Below are 21121 nucleotides of genomic sequence, written 5' to 3' on the forward strand. Positions count from 1 at the left end.
GTCTTCAGAATCTGATCTGATGTGAGTGGAATGTCTTCAACCTTACTTTGTAAAATGTTGTTGTTTATAGTAAAATAGTAACATGACATCTGTCTCCAGTTTCATATAGACCAAGAAAGGTCTTTTCTTAATTGTATATGCTCTGGGGCGGCAGGTAGCCTGGAGGTTAAAGAGGCTGGCCAGCAATCGGAAGGTTGTTGGTTCGATCCCCGCTCCAGGAGGGATCTGGATGTGAGCTGGTGACTGGAGGGTTGCTGGCATCATATCCAGGTCCCTACCACTGCCGTTGTGCCCTTGAGCAAGGCACTTAACCCCGAATTGCTCCAGGGGTGCTGACTTGGCTGACCCAGAGCCCAGCGCTCTGTTCTCCCTGGGGGGGTGTGCACGTGTGTTGTCTCGGAGGGGGGGTGTGCAGTGCGTGTGTTGTGCAAAAAGACCCATTCCAACAATTGATGTGAATTGATTGCATGGCAAATAAACAGTCTTTCTAGTCTTTCTTTGAAAAAATGTTTATTGGTTCATAGTCTCTCCTCTCATTTTGAATTGTTTTGAGAACTGCAAAGGACGTTTCCTGTTGGAATAGGCCTACTTCCTACTTTCACTCACTGCTCATTCCCTCACATTTACATTCATGACATTCAGCAGACGCCTTTATCCAAAGCGACTTACAACAAATACATGTGTTTAAGTAAGTGAATCATCTATCCAACAGTCATCATAAGACAAAGTAATCAATGCTCATACCAGGGGCCATAAGCAGTCGTAATGCCAGTAGGCTATATGTATATATTTATTTTTTTCACATTTATTTATTTTAAATATATTTTATTAGCAGGAGAGAACTTGTACGGGGGGGTGAAGAGGTCTCGGGCTTGGGGTTAGGGTTAGTATAAGGGGGGTAGTGAGGGTGAAGAGGTCTCAGGGTTGGGGTTAAGGTTAGTATAGGGGGGGTAGCGGGGGTTAGGGTTGGGGTTAGGGTTAGTATAGGGGGGGTAGTGAGGGTGAAGAGGTCTCAGGGTTGGGGTTAGGGTTAGTATAGGGGGGGTAGCGGGGGTTAGGGTTGGGGTTAGGGTTAGTATAGGGGGGGTAGTGAGGGTGAAGAGGTCTCAGGGTTGGGGTTAGGGTTAGTATGGGGGGGTAGTGAGGGTGAAGCGGTCTCGGGGTCGGGGTTAAGGTTAGTATAGGGGGGGTAGCGGGGGTTGGGGTTAGGGTTAGTATAGGGGGGGTAGTGAGGGTGAAGAGGTCTTGGGGTTGGGGTTAGTATGGGGGTGGGGGGTAGTGGGGGTTAGGGTTGGGGTTAAGGTTCGTATAGGGGGGGTAGCGGGGGTGAAGAGGTCTCGGGGTTAGGGTTAGGGTTAGTATAGGGGGGGTAGTGAGGGTTAGGGTTGGGGTTAGGGTTAGTATAGGGGGGGTAGTGAGGGTTAGGGTTAGTATGGGGGGGGTAGTGTGGGTGAAGAGGTCTCTAGGGTTGGGGTTAGGGTCTGTATAGGGGGGGTAGTGAGGGTTAGGGTTGGGGTTAGGGTTAGTATAGGGGGGGTAGCGGGGGTTAGGGTTGGGTTTAGGGTTAGGATTGGATGGGCTGCAGAGTGTGGAAGTTTCACTTGAATTCGCTATTACTGCACCAGCCTATTTTTAGCCGATGGTCACAGACATCTGAACCAGCATCAGTAGTGCCTCTCAATGAGCATTTAGAATGCATGCTGCTGCATGTTCCACAGGCCGACAAGCTGTGGGCTAAACTATACCTCTCCTCAGCTATACCCCTCCTAAACTATACCTCTCCTAAACTATACCCCTCCTAAACTATACCTCTCCTAAACTATACCCCTCCTAAACTATACCTCTCCTAAACTATACCCCTCCTAAACTATACCCCTCCTAAACTATACCCCTCCTCAGCTATACCCCTCCTAAACTATACCCCTCCTAAACTATACCCCTCCTCAGCTATACCCCTCCTAAACTATACCCCTCCTAAACTATACCCCTCCTCAGCTATACCCCTCCTAAACTATACCTCTCCTAAACTATACCCCTCCTAAACTATACCTCTCCTAAACTATACCTCTCCTAAACTATACCCCTCCTAAACTATACCCCTCCTAAACTATACCCCTCCTCAGCTATACCCCTCCTAAACTATACCTCTCCTAAACTATACCCCTCCTAAACTATACCTCTCCTAAACTATACCTCTCCTAAACTATACCCCTCCTAAACTATACCTCTCCTAAACTATACCCCTCCTAAACTATACCTCTCCTAAACTATACCCCTCCTAAACTATACCCCTCCTAAACTATACCCCTCCTAAACTATACCCCTCCTCAGCTATACCCCTCCTAAACTATACCCCTCCTAAACTATACCTCTCCTAAACTATACCCCTCCTAAACTATACCTCTCCTAAACTATACCCCTCCTAAACTATACCTCTCCTAAACTATACCCCTCCTAAACTATACCTCTCCTAAACTATACCCCTCCTAAACTATACCTCTCCTAAACTATACCCCTCCTAAACTATACCCCTCCTAAACTATACCCCTCCTAAACTATACCCCTCCTCAGCTATACCCCTCCTAAACTATACCCCTCCTAAACTATACCTCTCCTAAACTATACCCCTCCTAAACTATACCCCTCCTAAACTATACCCCTCCTAAACTATACCCCTCCTAAACTATACTCCTCCTAAACTATACCTCTCCTAAACTATACCCCTCCTAAACTATACCTCTCCGAAACTATACCCCTCCTAAACTATACCCCTCCTAAGTTATTTCTATGTTTATTCAATGCCTGCTTCATGTCTTTGGTTATCATATTTCTATATTTTTACCACAATGTAGGCCTACAGTATATGTCTAATCTCTGGGTCCTGCCAGCTTCCGTCCCACTGCCAGGTTAGTGGTGAGGAGGCAGTAAAGAAGTCCGGGATCATCTCCCCATCACGTGGACCCCGACACCCGGCTTGGTCTCGTTATACTGAGAGCTGTTCTCAGTACCTGTGACATAGCCGTGATGTTAACGAGTCTCCACACCTGTGTTTACTGGAACTCACCTGACCTCAGAACAGGTCCTGAGAGAAACAAACAATGGCCACAGGTGGTCACTCAGGTAAACTCTCCAGGTCCAAACTAAATCACTTCTGAAAGCATCATAGTCCTGGATACGGTTTAAATTGGTGTTTCAGGGATTATTAAAGGGGCAATCTGTAATTGGTACATCCATATTTGACTTTTAGATTAATATTTTATAGCCATTTAAGAGTTTAGTTCAACTGTCTTACCCCATCAGAACCCAAAATATAAGATTGTTTTACTCCATTGTTTGCAAACAATGTAATTGTAAACAAAAGCTGTATAGCTTCAAAACATGGTTAAAACTATCATTTTATCTCATGGATGGATCAATACCTAGCTCTGTCTATGAGGTTGAGAATGGTTACATTTCTCCATCCCAATCCCTCAGCTGGTTACCAGAAAAGTAGTGGGGCCCGCTTTGTTGTTGTTTGAATTATAGATTTACCTTTAATATGAATTGTGCAACAACACTAATAAGGTTGAGATAGGGACTTTATTGATCCCCAGGGGAAATTAAGGCGTAAGATAAGTGTTAAGAGAATGTGGTATAGAAATGCTGTTATGATTTAAATTACGATGTGTGTGGATAAACAAACAGAGACCATGTATGCTAGCAATGTTAAGGTTTGGATAAACTAACTCTGATGCCTCTCATTGCGTAAGGCGCATAGCCTGAGGCTACAGTAGTGTCCAACATTTTCAACAAATAACTTATCTGGTATTTACACATTTATTCCTTGTCAGTATTGCTTCATATTATTTTGTGATTGTTTGCACATGTGCCATGGTCAGGTGAACTTGCAGGATGAGGTAAAAATGTTTGGATTTTGGACCACAAAATGAATGCTTAGGATGGCATCCCTGTAATAACCAGATGTTTAGGATGGCATCCCTGTAATAACCAGATGTTTAGATGGCATCCCTGTAATAACCAGATGTTTAGATGGCATCCCTGTAATAACCAGATGTTTAGATGGCATCCCTGTAATAACCAGATGTTTAGATGGCATCCCTGTAATAACCAGATGTTTAGATGGCATCCCTGTAATAACCAGATGTTTAGATGGCATCCCTGTAATAACCAGATGTTTAGGATGGCATCCCTGTAATAACCAGATGTTTAGGATGGCATCCCTGTAATAACCAGATGTTTAGGATGGCATCCCTGTAATAACCAGATGTTTAGATGGCATCCCTGTAATAACCAGATGTTTAGGATGGCATCCCTGTAATAACCAGATCAACATGTCCCTTTGACTATACGCAGCGTGGAGAGAGCTGTGCATAAAGGATGACCACATATTATTGTTATTATCATTATTATTATTAAACCTTTTTTTAGGCAGAGGAGGTCCTACTGATCATAAATGTACATTCAAATTACAAACATAATACAATTCATGAATTACATATCAATTACTTATTAAGTCAATTTACACAATATATTCAACATGTACATTCCTTGGATGACAGGTTCTTTCCCAGGTCTTCAACTGACCAAGTGACACAAGAGAATCTGAGTAGGTTTTGAAGGTCGTTCTCAGGGTTAGGGTTAGGGTTAGCTATCTAACCTGAGTGGGTTTTGAAGGTCGTTCCCAGGGTTAGGGCAAGGGTTAGAGTTAGGGTTAGGGTTAGCTATCTAACCTGAGTAGGTTTTGAAGGTCGTTCCCAGGGTTAGGGCAAGGGTTAGGGTTAGGGTTAGGGTTAGCTATCTAACCTGAGTAGGTTTTGAAGGTCGTTCCCAGGGTTAGGGCAAGGGTTAGGGTTAGGGTTAGGGTTAGCTATCTAACCTGAGTAGGTTTTGAAGGTCGTTCCCAGGGTTAGGGCTAGGGTTAGGGGTAGGGTTAGGGTTAGGGGTAGGGTTAGGCTTAGGGGTAGGGCTAGGGCTAGGGTTAGGGTTAGGCTTAGGGGTAGGGCTAGGGCTAGGGTTAGGGTTAGGGTTAGCTATCTAACCTGAGTAGGTTTTGAAGGTCGTTCCCAGGGTTAGGGGTAGGGTTAGGGTTAGGGGTAGAGTTAGGGTTAGGGGTAGGGTTAGGCTTAGGGGTAGGGCTAGGGCTAGGGTTAGGGTTAGGCTTAGGGGTAGGGCTAGGGCTAGGGCTAGGGTTAGGGTTAGGCTTAGGGGTAGGGCTAGGGCTAGGGTTAGGGTTAGGGCTAGCTATCTAACCCTATTGAAAACGCTGTTGGACAACATAACGTATAGTTCCCACCTGTTTCAAAGCGACCACTCCCATCCCAGTCCCCAAGAAGAACAAGGTAACCTGTCTCAACGACTACCGCCCCGAGACCTTAGAGAAGCTGGTTAAGTCTCACATCAACTCAACCACTCTGGATCCTCTTCAGTTTGCATACCGCCCAATAGATCCACAGACGACGCCATCGCTTACGCCCACACCCTGCACACCGCCCTATCCCACCTGGACAAGAGGGACACCTGTGTGAGAAGGCTGTTCATCGACTACAGCATTCAACACCGTTGTCCCCTCCAAGCTCGTCACCAAGCTTAAGGACCTCAACACCTCCTTGTGTAACTGGATCCTGGACTTCCTGATTGGCAGACCCCCGGTGGTGAGGGTAGGCAGCATCACCTCCTCCCCTCTGACTCTCAACATGGGGGGTCCCCCAGGGCTGTGTGCTCAGCCCCCTACTGTACTCCCTGTTCACCCACGACTGCATGGCCACGCACAGCTCGAACTCCATCATAAAATTTGCTGATGACACCACTGTGGTTGGCTTGATCACTAAAAATGATGAGTCAGCCTACAGGGAGGAGGTAAGAATCCTGGTGGACTGGTGCCACAACCTCTCCCTGAACATCAGTAAAACTATCGTGGACTTCAGGAGGAAGAAGGGGGCCCTAACCCTAACGCTTTTTTATTATGATTTATATAATAATATAACCATAACCCTATATATATATAATTAATATGTAGATTGAAAACCCATCTCTTCAGGCTACATCTTAACAGTCCTTCCTAAGACCTCTTCACCCCCCACTACCCTCCCTGTACTAACCCTAACCCCAACCCTTGAAACCTCTTCACACCTACTTCCCCCCTGTACAAGTTCTCTCCTGTTAATAAATAATGTAAAAAATAAAATAATAATTGGCTTCTGGCATTACGACTGCCAATGGCCCCTGGTCTGAGCATTGATTACTTTGTCTTATGATGACTGTTGGATAGATGATTCACTTACTTAAACAAATGTATTGTTGTAAGTTGCTTTGGAAAAAGGCGTCTGCTAAATGCCATGAATGTAAATGTAAATGTAATATATATATTACATTTAATTATTACATAATTAATAATTAATATTAAATACTTAATTAGTAATTAATAATACTGTATATTATGATGTATAGGTTTAGGGTATCATAGTATATAGTATTATTAATTATTATTAATTATTTACTTAGTACGTTTTATTATGATTTATATATATTTAATAATAATAATATATATATAAATCATAATAAAAAGCGAAATCATTGTTTCTATCGACCCCCCCCCCCCCCCCCCCCCCCCGCCCCCCCGGAACGTTTTTTCAGTGCTTCCCCTCGTTTCCCTACAACATGTTTTGATTGACGGACCCTCCTGGTGTTGCATCACCTTCAATCTTCAATCTTCTTTTTAAACTTTTTATTCTGATTTCTATAATAATAATTTATATATATATATATATATATATATTATATATATGTTAATCTATATTATTATAGAAATAAGAATAAGAGACAACTATGTTACCCCCGGAACATTTCTTCAGTTCCTCCCCTCGTTTCCCTACGACGTGTTTTGATGGACTTTCCTTCATGGTGGTACATCACCTTCAATCTTCCCCCTCCTCCGTCTCTCTACCTTCCTTCAACCGTAGTGCTTCAATAGCATCGTAGCTTAGCATCATTATAGTGTTATAATAACGTTTATAAGACAGTATTAGTGGGGTTATAACCTTGGGGAATAGCGTTATGGCGTTGATGGGGTTGAAGAGTGGTTTTACGAGGTAAATATAGAAGAAATGGAGTGTTTTTTTGTTGATTGAGACATGCTAACATGCTACCTTAGCTTAGCCTAACCCTATAATAACGTTTATAACACGTTTATAAGACAGTATTAGTGGGGTTTCTAACGTTGATAAGGAGGTTATTAGCTGATATGGCGTTGATGGGGTTCTGGATGCTGAAGAGGTAAATATAGAAGACGGAGTGTTGATGGAGACATGCTAACTTAGCTTAGCATCCCTAACCCTAACATAGCTAGCGCTAACCCTGGGGTAGTCTAGAGTATAACCCTAACTTAGTTTAGCATCCATAACCTAACCCTGGGATAGTCTAGAGTCTAACCCTAACCCTAGGGTAGTCTAGAGTCTAACCCTAACCCTAGGGTAGTCTAGAGTCTAACCCTAACCCTGGGGTAGTCTAGAGTCTAACCCTAGGGTAGTCTAGAGTCTAACCCTAACTTAGTTTAGCATCCATAACCTAACCCTGGGATAGTCTAGAGTCTAACCCTAACCCTAGGGTAGTCTAGAGTCTAACCCTAACCCTAGGGTAGTCTAGAGTCTAACCCTAACCCAGGGGTAGTCTAGAGCCTAACCCTAACTTAGCTTAGCATCCCTGACCCAAACCCGCGAGGATTTTAGGCTGCGTTCTGGCGAACTGCTTAAACGCTACTGTGTGCGCGTGTGTGTGTGTGTGTGTGTGTGTGTGTGTGTGTGTGTGTGTGTGTGTGTGTGTGTGTGTGTGTGTGTGTGTATTGTTATTATTATTATTATTATTATTATTATCATTATTATTTTGTATTATTGATTTTTTGTATTATTTTATGATAGTTATTATTATTTTTATTATCATTATTCTTTGTATTATTATTGTCATTATTATTATTGTTATTATTTTTTATAATCATTATTATTATTTTTTATAATCATTATTATTCTATTTTATTTGTATTATTATTTGTATTATTATTTATTATTATTTTATTATTATTATTAACCCCTCTCTCCCCCCCATCCAGACGTCTCCTCCGCCACCTCCTCCTCCCCCTCTCCTCCCCCTCCCCCCTCCAGCCGTCCCGCCCTGGCTCCAACCGGACCTCGGTGGTCCGGTCCGGGCGTCAGACGTACCCGAGGGTCTACCCGGTCCTGGTGGTCCAGGCCGACGGCGCCGCGGTCCGTGTCCGCCACGGGGAGCCCAGGAGGGTTCTGACGGTGTGTGTCTGTCTGTCTGTCTGTCTGTCTGTCTGTCTGTCTGTCTGTCTGTCTGTCTGTCTGTCTGTCTGTCTGTGTGTGTGTGTGTGTGAGAGACAGTCTGTCTGTCTGTGTGTGTGAGACAGTGTCTGTCTGTGTGTGTGTGTGTGTGTGTGAGAGAGAGACAGTGTCTGTCTGTGTGTGTGTGTGTGTGTGTGTGTGTGTGTGTGTGTGTGTGTGTGTGAGAGAGAGACAGTGTGTGTGTGTGTGTGTGTGTGTGTGTGTGTGTGTGTGTGTGAGAGAGAGACAGCCTGTGTGTGTGTGTGTGTGTGTGTGTGTGTGTGTGAGACAGAAGTCTTAAACTAACTCTCTCCCTCCCCCTCCCCCTCACTCCCTCCCTCCTTCCCCCCCAGCTCCCCGTCGACATCACCACCCTCTCAGAGGAGGAGAGGAAGCGAAGGATGAAGAGGAGGAGGGAGGCCGAGGCAAGGGGCGGGGCCAAGGCGGCGGCAAAGGAGACGGAGCCGCTAGAGGAGGCGGAGCCGGAGTTCAAGGTCGACGCCTACCGGCGCTTCTGGGCAAAGGCGGAGTGATAGAGGGAGGGAGAAGGAGGGGAAGAGAGAGGGAGGGTGGGAGAGAGAGGGAAGGGGGGAGATTCTGTCTCTTTGCGTTTGTTGTGAATAAAGTTTTTCTCTACGTTGAAACCGAGGTTGTTGTCATTTTTTTCTGTCTGTCTGTCTGTCTGCCTGTCTGTGTGTGAGACAGTGTCTGTCTACCTGTTTGTCTCTCTGTGTCTGTCTGTCTCTGACTGTCTATCTCTGTGTGTGTGTGTGTGTGTGTGTGAGATTGTCTGTGTCTGCCTGCCTGTCTGTGTATCTATCTCTGTTTGCCTGTCTGTCTCTCTGTCTGCCTTTCTGTGTGTCAGTATGTCTGCATGTTTGTCTGTCTGTCTGCCTGTCTGTCTGTACCTGTCTGCCTGCCTGTCTGTCTTTCCACCTGTCTAATGGTGGTGTACTGTCAGCGTACGGCCAGCAGGAGGTGCAGGTGTCCATGGAACTGCTCCATCAATGCCTCCACAGGCTGAGAGTAAAGACAGAAACACTGCTGAGAGAACAGGAGCTCAGACAGACAAACAGACAGGCAGGCAAACAGACAGACAGGCAGACAAACAGAAAAACAGGCAGATAGACAGACAGACAAGTGTCTGACAGACAGGTAGACAGACAGACGTGGGGGAGGAAGAGAGGAGGGAAGGAGGAGGGGGGGAGGAGGAGGAGAGGAGGGTTAGGGATGCTAAGCTAAGTTAGGCTTAGTTTTAGACTCTAGACCACCTTAGGGTTAGGGTTTAGCAATGCTAAGTTAAGTTAGGGTTAGGGGTTAGGCCTAGGCTATGTTAAGCTAAGTTAGCATGTTAGCATGTCCCATCAACAAAAAAACATATATTCACCTCTTCAACCCATCAGCTAATACCCTTTTATCAACGTTATAACCCCACTAATACTGTCTTATAAATGTCTTAGAAACGTGTTAGAAACGTTATTAGAACCCAATAATTATGCTAAGCTACGATGTTATTGAAACGCTACGGTTGAAGAAAGGTAGAGAGACGGAGGAGGAGGAAGATTGAAGGTGATGCACGTCGTAGGGAAACGAGGGGACTCAAAAAAAGGTTCCTATAGGTTCTATATATATATATACATCCTCCCTCCTCTCTCTGTTTCACCCATCTGACCCCCCCGTCCATAAGTGTCCCTCTCTGGGGGGGGACACACAACGGTCTCTCTCTCTGACACAAGGGGGGAGGAAGGAGGGAAGGAGGGAAGGAAGGAGAGAGGGAAGGAAGGAGGGAAGGAGGGAGGGAGGGAAGGAAGGAGGGAAGGAAGGAGGGAGGGAAGGAGGGAAGGAGGGAGGGAAGGAAGGAGGGAGGTAAGGAGGGAAGGAAGGAGGGAGGGAAGGAAGGAGGGAAGGAAGGAAGGAGGGAACACACAACGGTCTCTCTCTCTCTCTCTCTCTCTCTCTCTGACAAAGGACAGGAGGAGGGAAGGAAGGAAGGAAGGAAGGAAGGAAGGAAGGAAGGAAGGAAGGAAGGAAGGAAGGAAGGAAGGATGGAGCCAGGAGTTGCGATCAGACACTGGATATTCAACCCGGTGCGCCACAGGGCTCGGTTTGAAGGCCGAGACTTGTGCGATTGCACGGAGGATCATCGCTCGTTCGCCCTTCCAGGACCCGCTTTCCTCCCCCCGGAGGGTGGTGGAGGAGGGGGGGTAGAGGGGTGAATCCAGACCCGGAATCGGACACCAACAAACCCCTTCTCCAGTCTTGCAGTCTCCCAGTTCTGACCGGAGGACATCAGTATGTCAGTATGTCCTGTTCATACTGTAACTATTTATTCTGCTATAATGCTACTGTTACTCATATACTGCTATACTGCACTGCTATATTATACTGCACTACTACTGATCATATATTGCACTACCTGTAAATACTGTTCATTGCACTTTCTGCTATTTTGCACTTCTGGTTAGACGCTAACTGCATTTCGTTGTCTCTGTACTTGTACTCTGCACAATGACAATAAAGTTGAATCTAATCTAATCTAATCTAATCTAATCCTGATCCAGGTCTTCGAAGGCTGGCTCCTGATCAAGGCCCGGCACGGGGCGAGGATGGACGAGCACGGTTCGGTGGCGAGGAGCTTCACCCGAGAGTACCTCCTGCCACCCGGGAAGCTGCGGGTCGCCACCGACTTGAGGGCGTTGTTGGGTCACGATGGCATTCTGGTCGTCGAGTCCAAGGAGAGAGTCGAGTCGAGTCACAGCAGTCCTGAGGAGGGTTAGGGTTAGGGTTAGGGTTAGGGCTAGGGTTAGGGTTAGGGTTAGGGTTAAGGTCAGGGTTAGGGTTAGGGTTAGGGTTAGGGTTAGGGTTAAGGTCAGGGTTAGGGTTAGTTGTGGAGTCCAAGGACAGAGTCGAGTCAAATCCCAGGGGTCCTGAGGAGGGTTAGGGTTAGGGTTAGGGTTAGGGTTAGGGTTAGGGTTAGGGTTAGGGTTAGTTGTGGAGTCCAAGGAGAGAGTTGAGTCAAGTCCCAGGGGTCCTGAAGAGGGAACTTGATCGGCAGGGTTAGGGTTAGGGTTAGGGTTAGGGTTAGGGTTAGGGATTATTTTAGGGTTAGGGTTAGGGAGGGAGGGAGGGAGGGAGGGTGGGAGGGTGGGAAGGAGGGAGGGAGGGGTGGGAGGTTGGGAGGGAGGGAGGGAAGGGGGAGGGAGGGAGGGGGGGAGGGGGAGAGGGAGGGAGGGAGTGAGGAGGGAGGGAGGGAATCATCATGTGTGAATGACGTTATAATACGACCTTATTTTAGGGTTAGGGATAGGGAGGGAGGGAGGGAGGGAGGGAGGAGGAAGGGAGGGAGGGAGGGAATCATCGTGTGTGTATTGTGTGAATTATACAACCTTATTTCCCCCAAAAAATATGAAAACAACTTTTGAATCGTCATTCGTTCTAGGGTTAGGGTTTGGGGTTTGGGGTTAGGGTTTTTGGTGTTGCCTCTTAGCCTCGCACAGCCTACAAAATGTATTGTTCTGCTGTTCTCTTTTTTGTAAATTTGTGAATTTGTTCTCGCTATTTTGTAAATATTTTGCGATTTTGTAAAATGTAATGTCAATATTTGCTATTGATTTTTATGCACCAACCTCACCAAGTCAATTTCCTGTATGTCCAAATATACTTGACCAAATAAAAGAATTTTGATTCTGATTCTAAATCGTCCTTCATTCGAGGAAATCATTTGAAGTCCGATATCACTTCATGTTATGGGTTAGGGGTTAGGGTTCAGTATGTATAATTTAATTATTATTATATGTTATTATTATATATAAAAAAATATAATTGAAATCTTCCCAATATATACTGCATATATATATATATATATATATATATTGTATATATGTGTGTATGTGTGTCTCTGTCTGTGTGTGTGTGTGTGTGTGTGTGTGTGTGTGTGTGTGTGTGTGTGTGTGTGTGTGTAAAAGCGCTGTGTCATCGTTAGTCGACACACTAGCCTAGAACCGCTTACAGGGTGTGTGTGTGGGTCAGAAGTCACTGTCCCAGTAAACACAAACACACACACACACACACACACACACACACACACACACACACACACACACACACCTCCTACTCACCAAGGGGCAGTGTGGAATCCGAGATTTCCAACCATTGGGAAGATTTCAAGTCAATTATTTTTTATTAACGTCTTTTATAGATAATAGTATGTAATAATAATAAGATAGATAGATAGACAGACAGACAGACAGACAGACAGACAGACAGACAGACAGACAGACAGACAGACAGACAGACAGACAGACAGATAGATAGATATAATCATTATTATTATTATTATATTATGCATATATAATATAATAATATTATTATTATTATTATTATTATTATTATTATTAATTGTTTTAATAATAATAATAATAATAATAATAATAATAATAATAATAATAATGATAATAATATATTATTCATATATAATATAATAGATTATATTATGCTTATATAATAATATAAAGTAACTTGAATCACCTTTCTTCCCCATTCTGATACTCGGTTTGAACTTCAGCAGGTCGTCTTGACCACGTCTACATGCCTAAATGCATTGAGTTGCAGCCATGTGATTGGCTGATTAGATATTTGCGTTACCGAGCAGTTGAACAGGTGTACCTAATAAAGTGGCCGGTGAGTGTGTGTATATATATACACACAGACTAAATGGCAAATATAAATCAAATGGTAAATAAATAAATATATATATAATATATATTTGCCATTTAGTCTGCCTGCCTGTCTGTCTGTTTGTCTGTGTGTATGCGTGTGTGTATGTGTGTGTCTGTCTGTCTCTGTGTGTGTGTGTGTGTGTCTGTCTGTCTCTGTGTGTGTGTGTGTGTGTATGTGTCTGTGTGTTTAGATTAGATTAGATTAGATTCAACTTTATTGTCATTGTGCAGAGTACAAGTACAGAGACAACGAAATGCAGTTAGCGTCTAACCAGAAGTGCAAAATAGCAGAAAGTGCAATGAACAGTATTTACAGGTAGTGCAATATATGAACAGTAGTAGTGCAGTATGATATAGTATAATATAAGCAGTATAATATAGCAGTGCAGTATAGCAGTATGTGAGTAGCAGTAGCATTATAGCAGAATAAATAGTTACAGTATGAGCAGTGTAGCAGCATATGAGCTGTATGGGTAATGCAGTCTAGCAGTATATATGTATTAACAGTAACATGAGGTAGATGCAGAATAAATATAAATATGGAATGCCGTATAAACAGTATAAACAAGTATGTACAGTATGTGCGGTAGTATTAAAGAAAATATAGGATATGTGCATTATGAACAGTATGAACAGTATGAACAGTATGAACAGGTATGTACAGAAGAGCAGTGGTATTGAGTAAGAGCAGGGGAGGGGAGTATAGTGCAATAGTGCAATTGTCCGGGTGGGGGGGGTGGGGGTTGCGGGGGTAGTAGGTTGTCAGGTAGATGTAGTGTTCAAGTTCAGCAGGGTGACAGCCGCAGGGAAGAAGCTGCCTCTGAACCTACTGGTTCGGGTGCGGAGAGACCTGTAGCGCCTCCCGGAGGGGAGTGGGGTGAAAAGTCTGTGGTTGGGGTGAGAGATGTCCTTGACGATGCTGCGTGCCTTACGCAAGCATCGTTTGCCCTGGACAGCCTCGATGGAGGGGAGTGAGGAACCGGTGATACGTTGGGCAGTCTTCACCACCCTCTGCAGTGCTTTCCGGTCCGATGCCGAGCAGTTGCCATACCATACTGTGACACAGTTGGTAAGGATACTCTCGATGGTGCAGCGGTAGAAGTTCACCAGGATCTGAGGAGATAGATGGACCTTCTTTAGTCTCCTCAGGAAGAAGAGACGCTGGTGAGCCTTCTTTATCAGGGTGGAGGTGTTGAGGGTCCAGGAGAGGTCCTCAGAGATGTGGACACCCAGAAACTTGAAGCTGGTGACTCGCTCCACCTCAGTCCCGTTGATGAGGATGGGGGTGTGTGCGCCAGCTTTAGACTTCCTGAAGTCCACAATGAGTTCTTTGGTCTTCTTGGTGTTGAGAGCCAGGTTATTGTCGTTGCACCACACTGTTAGGTGCTGGACCTCCTCCCTGTAGGCCGACTCATCGTGTGTGTGTGTGTGTCTGTCTGTGTGTATGTGTGTGTGTGTGTGTGTGTGTGTGTGTGTGTGTGTGTGTCTGTCTGTGTAAGTGTGTGTGTGTGTGTGTGTGTGTCTGTCTGTGTGTGTGTGTGTGTGTGTGTGTGTGTGTGTGTGTGTGTGTGTGTGTGTGTGTGTATGTGTCTGTGTGTATGTATGTGTGTGTGTGTGTGTGTGTGTGTGTGTGTCTGTCTGTGTAAGTGTGTGTGTGTGTGTGTGTGTCTGTCTGTGTGTGTGTGTGTGTGTGTGTGTGTGTGTGTGTGTGTGTGTGTGTGTGTGTGTGTGCGCGCGCGTGGAAACGCGGAAAAGCGCTGTGTCATCATTACTCGACATTCCTTCAAACCACCCCCTTGTTGCTAGGCAACCCCCACTTTCCCCCTATCGTTTTTTACGACATTTCTTCAAAACCATAAAGTGTTTCCAAGACACTCGTTGTTATGGAAATCCCACTCTCCCCCCTCATTTTCCGACATTTTGTTGTTTTTTCACGACACTTCAACCCACACAAACTCTCCCCACCCCCTCGCTGCTTGGTAACCTCCCGTTGCCCCCCTACCACATTTTACAACAGTTTATTATTATTATTATTATTATTATTATTATTATTATTATTATTATTATTATTATTATTATTATTATTATTATTATTATTATTATTGTCATTGTCATTGTTATTACTATTATTTTTTTCTTCAGTTTTTTTGTTTTTTACAACATTCCTTCAAACCTACAAACTCTCCCCACCCCCTCCTTACTAGGCAACCCCCACTCTCCCCCTTTCGTTTTTTACAACATTTTCTTTTTCTTTTCATTCCTTCAAACCCAGAAACTGTTTCCAAGACACTCGTTGCTGGGTAGCTCCCCCTTCGTTTTTTACGACATTCCATCAAACCCACAAACTGTTCCTCGTTGCTAGGTAACTCCCCTTTCCCTTCGTATTTTACGACATTATTTATGACATTTTACGACATTTTTTTTATTATTATTATCTTTACGACATCCCTTCAAAAACACCAGAGAGAGAAGGAAAGGGAGACAGACACCATGGAAACCAACACCGACACCGGTACAACCGACACCGGTAATACCGACTCCAACACCGGCTTCAACACCGGCTCTGGTACCTCCACCACCGGCTCCTCTGGTACCGTCTCCTCCGGTGGTATCGACGGCTCTTGTACCGTCTCTTCCGGTAGTACTGGCTCCTCTACCGGCTCCTCTGGTACCCGGACCTCCTTTCTGAACCGGGCCACGACACTCAACCTCCACACCGGGAACCTCGTCAACCGGAGCCGGCTGAAGAAGAAGTGTCCGTCGTCCCCGAGTGAGGAGGTAAAAGAACACGGGGAGGCTAAAGGCTAAGCTAATTAGGCTAACGAAGTTGCCTACCAAGTACAGTGTTTAAGGGGTGCTAAAGGCTAAGCTAACTGGCTAATCACAGCCTTTTAGAGGGGGGTTAAAGGCTAATGCTAACTAGCTAAGCTAAGTCACGTTAGTACAGCGTTAAAGGGGGGCTAATGGCTAAGCTAACTGGGTTAAGATAACTGGCTTTTGTACAGCGTTAAGGGGGAGGGGGGGGGGGGGGGTTAATATTACTATAATACTTACTTATGCTAACGAATTTACCTAACAAGTAGTGTTAAGGGGGGGCTAAATGCTAAACTAACTGACTTATTATGCGTTACATAGCGTTAGGGGACTAAAGGCTAAAGACGAAGCTAACTGGGCTATCGCACAGCGTTTAGGGGGCTAAAGGGTAATGCTACCTTGGTTAACTATCTAACTTACCAAGAACAGCGTTAAGGGGGCCCTAATGGCTAAGCTAATTGGGCTAAGCTAACTGGCTTTGGTACAGCGTTATGGGCGGGCTAATGGCCAAGATAATTGGGCTAACGAACTTATCTACCAAGTACAGTGTTTAAGGGGGGGCTAAAGGCTAAGCTAACTGGCTAAGCACACTGTTTTAGGGGGCTAAAGGCTAAGCTAACTGGGCTAACTAAGTTAGCTACCAAGTACAGTGTTTAGGGGGGGCTAAAGGCTAAGCTAACTGGCTAATCACAGTGTTTTAGGTGGGGGTGGGGGGGCTAAAGGCTAAGCTCACTTGCTTTAGTACAGCGTTAAGGGGGGCTAAAGGCTAATGCTAACTGGCTAGCTAACTTACCATGCGTTACAGTGTTAGCTAACTGTCTTTGGTACGCTGTTAAAGGTCGGCTAATGGCTAATGCTAACTGGGCTAACGAAGTTACCAAGTACAGTGTTTAAGGGGTGCTAAAGGCTAAGCTAACTGGTTAACTGACTTACTTTTGTACAGTGTTGAGGGTGGATAAAGGTTAAGCTAACTGGCTAATCACTGCGTTTAGGTGGGGGGGGCGAAAGGTAATGCTAACTGGGCTAACAAACTTACCTAAGAAGTACAGTGTTTTAGGGGGGCTAAAGGCTAATGCTAACTAGGCTAACTGGGCTAACGAACTGACCAGTTACTTACCAAGTACAGTGTTTTAGGGGGGCTAAAAGCTAAGCTAACTGGCTAACTCACTAACTTACCATGCGTTAGTACAGCGTTAAGGCGGCTAAAGGCTTAGCTAACTGGCAAAGCACAGCCGGTTTTGGCTTGTCAACAGAAGCGTGTGTCTGACTGTCTCTGATCTGACAATAAAACATTTATTGTTGTTTATTTGTTGTTTATTTGTTATTTATTTGTCGTTTATCGTTGTTGTGTTCCAGCTCCAGGATTGTATCCGTGCCACGCTGAGCGACTGGTACGCCGGGACGCCGTCGGCCGGGGAGAAGGTGAGACTCATCCCTGTCTTCTCTCCCTCTCTTCTCTCCCTCTCTTCTCTCCTCTCCCTCCTTCCTTCCTTCTCTCCTCTCTTCCTTCCCTGTCTACCTTCTCTTCTTTCCTTCCCTGTCTTCCCTCCTTCCTGTCCTTCGTCTGTCTCTGTTTCTCTCTTCCTTTTTTCCCCTCTTCCTTCCCTCCATCTCTTCCTTCTCTGTCTCTCTCTGGATGCTCCACACGGTCGAGTTTCGCTCTGTCGAAAACAACATAGCTGTAGGGTGATGGAGCGTGAAGGGGGGAGGGAGGGTTACCCAGGGTGACAGGGGGGGAGGCTGGTTCTGCTGAGGTCAGCTAATCTGCTTCTCTCTCTTCCTCCCTCTCCATCCCTCGTTCTCTCGTCCCTCAACATCTCTCTCGGTCGAAAAAACCCAAAACAACGTGTCTCTCTCCCTCCCCCTTCCCTCTCTTTCCCCTCTCTCTATCTCTCTCTCTCTGTGTCTCTCACTCTGTATCTCTGTCTGTCTCTCTGGTTCGATTAGTCCGGTCTGGTTCGAATAGTCGGGTCTGGTCTGGTTCATCTGGTCTGGTTCGAATAGTCTGGTCTGGTAGAACTACTCGGGTCTGGTTTGGTTCGACTGGTCTGGTCTAGTTCCACTAGTCGGGTCTGTCTGTCTTTATCTGATCTGTCTGTCTGGTCTGTCTCTGACCTGTCTCAGGAGTCTGACGTCCTGGACTGTTCCACCCCCAGGTGGCCGAGGCCATCACATCTAAGACCTGTCTCTCTCTGTCCCTCAGATCTGTGTCTCTCTCTGACCTGTCTGTCTCTAACCTGTCTGTCTGTTTGCCTGTCTGTCTTCTCAGGAGTCTGATGTTCTGGACTGTTCCACCCCCCAGGCGGCCGAGGCTGCCATCACGCCAGAGGAGAGGGAGGAGCTGAAGGTGTCCGGTACGCTACGCTATTGCAGGCTAACACATGATACTGCCACCACATGCTACCACACGCTAACACATGCCAATAAATGATACCAACACAGGGCTAACAAACACAAAAAACCCAGGGCTAACACAGGCTAACCCAGGCTAACGTTGTCGTTGCAGTCAAGCTGTTCCTGTGCGAGTCGGACCAGTCGTCCATTAGAGAGGCTGTCGACATGGGTGAGTCCTGTCTGTCTATTGCATTTGTGTGTCTGTCTCTCTCTCTAACCTGTCTCTCTCTCCTAGCCTGTCTAACCCTTGCCCTTGGACCTGTCTATCTGTCTCAAATCTGTCTGTCTCCCTAACCTGTCTCTCTCTCCTGTCTGTCTCTCCCCCAGCCTGTCTCACCCTCGCCCTCTCCCCCAGCTGGACTCTGTCATCCTACCGCCCCCCCCACCCTGGACCCTCTTGGACCTGTCTGTCTTTCTAATCTGTCTCTCGCTCTCCCTCCTGCAGCCTGTCTCACCCCCCCCCCCCCCCGACCCTCTCTCAGACCTCTAACCTGTCTCTCTCTCTCCCCCCAACAGCCTGTCTCACCCTTGCCCTCTCCCAACTGGACTCGGTCATCCTGGCGCCCCCCCCCGGACCCCCAGGAGGCGACCACGACCCCCCCCACGCTCCCCAGACCCTGTCGGACCTGCGGCCGGCGTGGGTTGTCCTGGAAACACTGGTGGCGTCCGGGAAGGTGGTCGCCATCGGGACGTCGGACCTGGACAAGGGCCTCCTGGAGGAGCTGCACGACTGGGCCCAGGTGGGTGAGTGGGGGGGGGTCTCTCCCTGTCTCTCCCTTACCTGTCTGTCCTGGTCTGGGGGTGGGTGGGGGTGTGTGTCTGACCTGTCTGTCCTGGGCTGGGGGTGTCTGTCCCTGACCTGTCTGTCTGGGGGTGGGTGGGTGTCTGTCTTTCTCTCTCTGTCCCTGACCTGTCTGTCCTGGTGTGTGTGTGTGTGTCTCTGACCTGTCTGTCTCTCTCCCTAATCTGTCTCTCTCCGATATCCAAGGTGAAGCCCACCAGTAAAGAGGTCAACCTGGCGGCGTGTTGTGTGATGACCCCCCCCCCCCCCCCCCCCCCGCCCGATCTGACTGTCTGCCTCTCTCTCTCTCTCTGTCCCTGACCTGAACTGTCTTACTGTCTGCCCCTGACCTTTCTGTCTGTCCCTGACCTGTCTGTCTCTCTCTCTCCCGTATCCAAGGTGAAGCCCACCAGTAACCAGGTCAACCTGGCGTCCTGTTGTGTGATGCCCCCGGATCTGACGGCGTACGCCAAGCAGGCGGGGGTCCAGCTACTGACCCACAACGACCCCAAAGGTGGGTCTCTCTGTCCCTGATTTGTATGTCTGTCTGTGTCTCGGACCTGCCTGCCTGTCTGTATGTCTGTCCCTGATGTGTGTGTGTGTCTGTGATCTGTCTGTCTGTCTCCCTCTAACCTGTCTCCCTCTCCTTCCAGAGCTGATCATGGCGGCGGGCTTCCAGGAGGCTCTCTGTCTGTCTCTCTCTGACCTGTCTCTCTCTCTCGCCTGTGTCTCTGACCTGTCTGTCTCTCTGACCTACCTCTCCCCCCTCTAACCTGTCTCTCTCTCCTCTTCCAGAGCTGATCACAGCGGCGGGCTTCCAGGAGGCGCTACGCGAGAGCGCGGCGTTAGCGTGCGACCACGACAACCACGACGGCGACCGTGACCACGGCGACCATAACCACGACGCAGCGTCAGCGTGGCGCCTCCGCTGGGTCCTGCGCTATTCGATCATCGTCAAGAGCCGCGGCATCATCAAGGCCAAGGGCTACCTGGTCCACGCCACCCGGGTAGCGTAGCGTAGCCTAGCCTACTGTGGTCTGGTGTAGTCGAGCCTAGCGTAGCCTAGCCAAGTGGAGCCTAGTGTCGTCCGGTGTAGCCTAGTAGGGGGGGGGGGGGGGGTCTAACGGTCTAAGCTAGCACGGAGCGTCTAGCACAGCATAGCCCTACAGAAACGAAAGCAACCTAGTGTGTCTAGCGTGTCTCGCTAGCTAACTACACCCCCCCCCCCCCCCCCCCAGTATAGGTAGGTTAGCACGGAGCTATACTCCCTAGTGTTGTTAGCTAGCTAGCGAGAGTACGCTAGACACTGCTAGGTTGCTTTCGTTTCTGTAGGGCTTTTCTGTGCTAGACGCTCCCTGCTAGCTTAGAGGCTAGGCTAGGTGGTAAAACATGGCATGGTGTATCTCGACGAACAGACGGACACGCTAGGTTAGCCTAAAAAACCCCAACAACAATAGGCTCAACCCGCTAGGGTTAGCACGCCAGGTGTCCTCCATGGCTACGCTAGACCACGCTAGGGTTAGCTCAAAGCGACATTGTTTGGGGACCTGCTGTTAGCGCTGATGTTGAAGTGCCTCTTCTCTCTCTCTCTCTCTCTCTCTGGGGGTGTTGGTTAGCTGCCACCCCCCCCCCCCCCACACACCAAACACTGTGTGCTAGCTAGCGGCTAGGTGGCTAACCTCCTACCAGACTTGCTAGCTAGCTAAACCCCCCCCTCCCCCCCGTTTGTTGTTGTTTACGTTGACCATGTGTACTGTAAACACACACGGCTTGAATTTGATTTGATTGAATTTATGATTAATAAAAGAATTTATGATTAAAAAAACACTTGATGTCATTTGAGTTATTTCAAAAAGGGGGGGGGGGCGTCTGTGACCCCTGACCCTAACCCTATCCCTGTAGGGCCTGTGACCCCTGACCCTGTAGGGCCTGGAACCTCAAACCCTAACCCACTGTATCAGCTTTGAACCCTGACCCCTGAACCCCAACCCTGACCCCTAAACCCTAACCCTGACCCCAACCCACTGGATCAGCTTTCAACCCTGACCTAACCCCTGACCCCTAACCCTAAATCCTCACCC

General features: G+C 47.1%; 3 protein-coding genes across 4 annotated transcripts; all 3 read left to right on the forward strand.

The window, feature by feature from the left end:
* The first annotated feature begins 6915 nt into the window (after positions 1–6915).
* mrpl55 (mitochondrial ribosomal protein L55) lies at positions 6916–8871 on the forward strand. 2 transcript variants are annotated; one of them, XM_083694947.1, is made up of 3 exons: positions 6916–7088; positions 8102–8294; positions 8687–8871. In XM_083694947.1, exons 1-3 carry the CDS (start codon positions 7054–7056, stop codon positions 8864–8866), a joined length of 408 nt encoding a protein of 135 aa, XP_083551073.1. In that variant the 5' UTR covers positions 6916–7053; the 3' UTR covers positions 8867–8871. The 2 variants fall into 2 exon arrangements, with proteins under 2 accessions (XP_083551073.1, XP_083551074.1); XM_083694948.1 differs by lacking the exon at positions 6916–7088 and adding an exon at positions 7095–7272.
* A 1507-nt stretch (positions 8872–10378) lies between these two features.
* LOC310822455 (heat shock protein beta-3-like) lies at positions 10379–11110 on the forward strand (the record flags this gene model as incomplete). Its single annotated transcript, XM_083694791.1, has 2 exons — positions 10379–10537; positions 10895–11110. The coding sequence occupies 2 exons, from the start codon at positions 10379–10381 to the stop codon at positions 11108–11110; spliced, it is 375 nt and encodes a 124-aa protein (XP_083550917.1).
* A 4396-nt stretch (positions 11111–15506) lies between these two features.
* Positions 15507–20855, forward strand: LOC310823527 (glutamate--cysteine ligase regulatory subunit-like). Its single transcript, XM_083696399.1, has 7 exons — positions 15507–15829; positions 17222–17287; positions 18135–18219; positions 18372–18428; positions 18776–18999; positions 19440–19554; positions 19836–20855. The coding sequence occupies exons 1-7, from the start codon at positions 15542–15544 to the stop codon at positions 20054–20056; spliced, it is 1056 nt and encodes a 351-aa protein (XP_083552525.1). The 5' UTR covers positions 15507–15541; the 3' UTR covers positions 20057–20855.
* The last annotated feature ends 266 nt before the right edge of the window (positions 20856–21121 follow it).

This window comes from Argentina silus (genome assembly GCF_951799395.1).
Source record: "Argentina silus genome assembly, chromosome: X".
NCBI lineage: Eukaryota > Metazoa > Chordata > Actinopteri > Argentiniformes > Argentinidae > Argentina > Argentina silus.

Coding starts and splice junctions, on each gene's coding strand:
- LOC310823527 (XM_083696399.1), top strand. CDS start 15,542: ATGGAAACCAACACCGACACCGGTACAACCGACACCGGTAATACCGAC. Junction 18,220..18,371: donor GGAGGAGCTGAAGGTGTCCG/GTACGCTACGCT, acceptor TTGTCGTTGCAG/TCAAGCTGTTCCTGTGCGAG. Junction 19,555..19,835: donor GACCCACAACGACCCCAAAG/GTGGGTCTCTCT, acceptor CTCCTCTTCCAG/AGCTGATCACAGCGGCGGGC.
- mrpl55 (XM_083694947.1), top strand. CDS start 7,054: ATGGCGTTGATGGGGTTGAAGAGTGGTTTTACGAG. Junction 7,089..8,101: donor TTGAAGAGTGGTTTTACGAG/GTAAATATAGAA, acceptor CCCCCCATCCAG/ACGTCTCCTCCGCCACCTCC. Junction 8,295..8,686: donor AGCCCAGGAGGGTTCTGACG/GTGTGTGTCTGT, acceptor CTTCCCCCCCAG/CTCCCCGTCGACATCACCAC.